This window comes from Eublepharis macularius, chromosome 19 (genome assembly GCF_028583425.1).
Source record: "Eublepharis macularius isolate TG4126 chromosome 19, MPM_Emac_v1.0, whole genome shotgun sequence".
NCBI lineage: Eukaryota > Metazoa > Chordata > Lepidosauria > Squamata > Eublepharidae > Eublepharis > Eublepharis macularius.
Genome location: NC_072808.1, coordinates 6016461 through 6022017, shown reverse-complemented (window position 1 = coordinate 6022017; position 5557 = coordinate 6016461). Strand labels below are relative to the sequence as shown.

Sequence of the window (5557 nt, the reverse complement as noted above, 5' to 3'; positions counted from 1 at the left end):
ATCTTTTACTGCTGCCTCACATTATATTTGCAGATCATAAAATCCACCTCCAGCGCTTAGGAAGACTGTCCTGACATTACTGTTTTATGACCTTGACTTATTGTGGTCACCTGGATAATATTTAAATCAACGTTATGGTCTCTCACTTATATTAAACCCGCTAGGATACTCTCCTGGAAGCCTTAAAAGGATGAGTCCTGGGGAAAAAAATACTCTACATAGAAAGAGAGGAGGGGAAAGCATACTTCTTGGTGGGGGGGGGAGCAACACTTTGAAAAATACCCAGCTGTACACGGTTCTAAGAAATTTATTTGGCTCCATAAAGGAAGATACATGCAACTGATAGCACATACAGAATATATTTAAATAACAGTCACGGGGGGGGGGGACCGGACTCGCCCCACCCCTCCCTCATCATATCAATACTATTTTATTATTTTCTTTCTTTCTTTTTAAATATAATGGTCCTCGCTGGAAGGAGACTGCATAACTACACCATGTGACGCATGTTCCCACTTTAATTTACAGACACATATGAAATTCATTTTAGTCATTTTTATTATACAATAGGCAGACTATACTAGGATATGAAAAGCAAACTTTCAGACGTACCTAGGGTCCTAAACATAAAAAAGGCATAGAGATAGGTCCTTCAGTCTCTCTCTTTTTTTAAATTCCCTCTTTTCCTTCATTGTGCTGCTCGTGAATAACTTAAAAGCTGGGCGCTCCCCCCGTTCGTTTTAGCAACCACCTTAAGTCTATTTTACAAAGAAACATTGATGCAATATATATATAGATACTCATGCGTATATCGATGGGTGCACCTTCGCCTCTACAAACTGTAAATACCCAAATCATAGAACTGCACATTCGCCTGAGGTCCTCATTTTCTCCTCTCCCCCCTCCTCCCCACGCATTGCATTTATACCCAGGGAAATGAAAAATAAAATACTGGACAAGATTTGCAGTGATTCCCCGCCCCCTCCTTTTAGCGAGCACTTTCAGGTGAAATTAAAATTGGAAGTCAGTTCTCGAATTCGATTCTCTCTGTTCATTTTCTTGAGTTTCATCCTGCGATTTTGAAACCAGATTTTGACTTGTCTGTCTGTTAGATTAATACTCTTGCTAATCTCCAGGCGGCGCTCACGGGTCAAGTACATATTGAATAAGAATTCCTTCTCCAGTTCCAACGTCTGGTGTTTAGTATAAGGACATCTTTTCTTTCTTCCGCTCTTTGCTGTCAGCCAATTTCCTGTAGTGTTTTCTGCCTTTATATCCTCTGTTAAAAATAATATTATTATATAAGTATTCTTGGAATAGTAAAGAGAGCTTCCTAGTGTAAAGTCTGTATTTCCCCCTTTTTTTTTAAAAAAAAGCTTATTTTCTTAATACAAGAATCTCTATCCTGCACTCATATATGGGTCATATTTACATCTCATTCATGATTACCAGATTTTAGAATTTGCATTCATCCCCTAAAGCTAACAGCCTCGGATGTCTCTTAGCCAAAAAGAGGACTAAATTTTTAAAAAAATCAGTATTCACCTGGGAGTCAGATACATAGAGCCAAATCTCAGCTGATTATGGTAAGGGATATCCTAAATGGCGTTAGAGCTCCTCGGGTGTAGAGATTTCCCACGTGTCAGATATGTCAACAGGATGTAATTTTGGAAAATTATCCCTGGAGCTAAAAGCTTTCTATTCAGGCGTTTAAAAATTCACACCAGCCCTTTAAAACAGCCCATCCCAGCTGCAGCTTTTATTCCACAACGCCATTCTTACTCAGACTTTACTGTACGAGTAACAGCTGATAGGAAAAAGGAGGCAACTCTAAGGCAAGAGCAGCAAAACTACATTTTTGAAGGGAGGGGAGAGATTTTGCTTGACTGCTTGTGTCTTTTCCCCTCTTGAATTTGCCAGTCATTATTTTTCATTAAACCTTTGTAAGGTACAGAATCGTCCTTTCGACATTGCTAGAAATACTCGGCATCCCTACCTTTCCCTTTTATAAATGGAAACTTTCCAAATAACGGTTCTATATACAGACAGGCAGGCACAATTCCATACATGCAGCCCCCGCGAAGCACTTGAGAAGAGCATGCATATACATAAACACCTCGGTTCTGAAGCTAGACCTGTTAGATTTTTTGGCAGCGGTAGTCGGCTAGCATTGATCTGGCTAAGGTGTGTGCCTTTGTTTATACAGAGAAGACGTTTTGCAATGATAGAAGTCTATTTATGCCAGATTCACACAACTGTTTACCAGATATTCCGATAGAAACGGTAGAAGATCCAGGACGCTTTCCAACAAACGAATCAACAAACCCGTGTTTGCTTCTATTTTTGCCACATTCTCTCTTATTTGTCATTGAGCCTTGGCCCTTTCTTTCTGCAAAATCTTAAAACGCGATTTTCACATTTTACTTTGGTCGTTATAACAGACCGAGGAAGTAAAAGACCATATGCAACTAAAGAAAGGGGGGAGAATACAACAGAAACCCAGTCCCCACATAGCATTGAATATGAAATATCTTATTGGTGGCAGAACAGATTCCCACCACCCGGGAGATTGGAAAGAAAAGTTTGAAAATCTAAACTGGATATTTCGTCAGCAATCGTTTGTTTGAACATAATATCAGCATTAAAAGGAGGGGGGAAACTTTTCTTTCCCTATTTCTTTCCAATTCCAAATTCAAATTCAAATCATGTTTATGTATTTTATTGCTAATTTGACTCTCACCAAAATAAGACCTGATACAGCATTAAGGCAACACATTTTTTCTGCATATACCTTGGCAGAGATTTTTCATAACCTTGACTTTGCAAATTTCCCCCAATTACTGTAACAGAACAGGCGGATACAATTTTATTCGTGGACACGTCGAAAACAAAGAATGGGGAATTCTTTTTTGACCATTGAAATCAATAATAATAATAAGATTTTTGGGAAGTGGTTCTTCCGTGAGATGCCATATCAGGTGAGAAACAGAGAGGATGAATCGCCTGCGTGCCTTTGTGGTACCCAAACAGCCTGCGTATGTATGCATATGTATTGATGAGGACATACATACGTACATACGTACCCCAGGTATGTATGTATGAATCCTATGCACGTGCCTACACAGAGCCACACATGCCCCAAGCGCACATCTCGCTCCTGCTTATTTTCCAAGCATTTCCCACCACGCTTAGGGATTTAAACGGATTTGAACCTGCGCTCCAAAAAGCCAATCCGTATCAAAGACGTCGCTTTCATCGACATTCGCTCTCTGTTGCATTCGAGTCTGCACACATTTAATTCCACATCGAAGCAGAACGCATTTAGGCGCCTCCTTTTTGTCGTTCTGGGGCCTTAAATGGATCTTTCGAACCGTTCTTTTCCGAGGGGATCTAATTAGCGAGCAGAGCTTAGCTAGGAGGGTGAGGGGGGAGATGGAGTGTTCGAAAGGCAAGAACAAACCTGGCAGGCAACTCTGGCCAGAACTAGAAGTCTCCTTTCCTTGAACCCCCGAACTTCAAGCAGACGGTTCATACGTGTAAATTGGGGGTTTTTTTGGGAGGGAGGGGAGTTGCTTTCCGCACAAACGAGACACTTGATGCCGGGAAGCGAGGTTATCAAAGGGGAATGCAGCAATGATAATGAAACTCAACAACCAAGTCCAGCCGGGAGTGGGTAGCAAACCGCTTCCACCACACACACACACACTCTCGCCCTCCCCCTCTAAGCCATCTCGGCTCCGCAAGTTAAAATAATAAGAGTAACAACCACAATTTGCCACCCAGGGGGGAAGAGGAGAGAAAGGGGGAAGGAGAGCCAGAAGCACCAGCACCATCAACCACCAAGATCCCCTTTTTGACAGCCGCAGCCTTGAAAAATACCCTGCCCGTCAAAAACACGCTCGTTGGCATTCAGCTCGCTGGAGAACCAACTTGTCACAACCTGAACTTAGCAGAGATCAACAAAACGGCGTCGCCGGCAACTTCGCTGTTAAGCACACGCATGCAGAAAGCAAACCGCCCCAAAGATCACAACGCAAAGGGAATTTCAGCATTTGCCTCTGAGAACGTTGGAACGCCACCTTTTCAGATGAGATTCTTGGGGGGGATTATTATTATTATTATTATTATTATTATTATTATTATTATTATTATTGTGTCATCAACTCCACTAGAATGCTAAGCATTATATTGCTAAGAAGGCTGCGGGAAAGTTCATTCCTTCTTATTCACTATAACATCATGGGCATAACATCACTTTAATAATAATAATAATAACAGCAATAATAGTATTAATTGCAACGGTGCTGATTTTTTTTAAAAGAAAAGCTCAGTCGCACAGAAGGCAGAAGAGCCCCCTTACCTTTTGCTTCGTTGTCGGAATTGTCAGTACTCGTATCTGTGCATTTATTCAGGTCCTTCTCCGTTTCCGACGGGCTGATTTTGGCCACCGGGAGGCTCTTTTCGGTTTTGATTTCGTTGGCCGAGGGGTTCTGAGGGTTTTCGGGCTTTGCGTTTTCGGGGAAGCTCCCTTTAGGTCCAGGTTGGGGCAGTGGGGTCTGTTGCTGCCCCTGCGGGGGCGGCTGCTGGGGTGGTGGCGGAGGGGGTGGCGGTGGCGGTGGCTGGTCCAAATGTTCACTCCGTGGGTTGAGGCTCGCCCTGGATTCAAAACTTGCCTCAAACTCGGCGGGGCTGTTGCAGTTGGACGCCTTCTCCATGGAGGAATAACCTTGGCTGCTTCGGTAGTAGCTGGGCACGGGGACTTCATGGTCACTTAGGCAAGACTCAGGCATCTGGTTGGGGTAGAGGGTCGCCTCGGTGGCGTTTTTAGCCCTCTTGTCTGCATTGTACATGCAGCAGGCATTTTCTTCCTTGACATTGGTTGGGAACGAGCAGGAGGGGAGTTGTCTCGCAACAGGTTGCTCGAGTCGGTAAGTATTTTTGGGGTCACACCAGGTGTCTAGCTGAGAAAGGTAAGATGGATAGGTGCTGAGAGACAAGCTGGCGTTATTCACCTCGTCCCTTTTGGAAAGAGACGGGATAATCCCACAGTTCCTCATCATTCCACAGCTGAAGTCGTTCCCAGACTGCATATACATCCCTTGGTTAGAGGAATAATTCTCCCCTCTGCAGCTACCGGCTAACGAGTCCATCAAAAACGAGTTAGAAGTCACATTGTTGGGACATGACATTTTCAGAGAGGGATTTTAAAGTGGAATACTACAGCTAGGGGCTGACATCTTTTTTTTAGGGAAAAAAATATCAGCACCATAATTATCCACGCATTGGTCCCCACCACGTGACGGCCAGGCCAATGAGGATTGAAAATGGCCTTGATGATTCAGACGCCGGTGACGTCACCGGGGTCAAGTTGTTGGGAGAGGAGAAAACCAGCGTGGAGCAACAGCGCCATCTATCCGCTTCCAAAGGGTAGCGAACCCGGGACCTTCGCCTTAAACAAAGGAGAGCGAGCCCCTTTCCCTCCCGTTTGTTTACCAATGAACCAACGCGTGTCTGCAGCAGAGAGGGGGGAAAATAAAGGACGCCAACGCGTAAATAG

The 5557-nt window shown here is 43.7% G+C and overlaps 1 protein-coding gene across 1 annotated transcript; it reads right to left on the bottom strand.

The window, feature by feature from the left end:
* Positions 1-411: 411 nt before the first annotated feature.
* HOXC10 (homeobox C10) lies at positions 412-5195 on the bottom strand. Its single transcript, XM_055003576.1, has 2 exons — positions 4361-5195; positions 412-1279 (listed from the first exon to the last, which is right to left on the bottom strand). Exons 1-2 carry the CDS (start codon positions 5187-5189, stop codon positions 1002-1004), a joined length of 1107 nt encoding a protein of 368 aa, XP_054859551.1. The 5' UTR covers positions 5190-5195; the 3' UTR covers positions 412-1001.
* Positions 5196-5557: the final 362 nt, after the last annotated feature.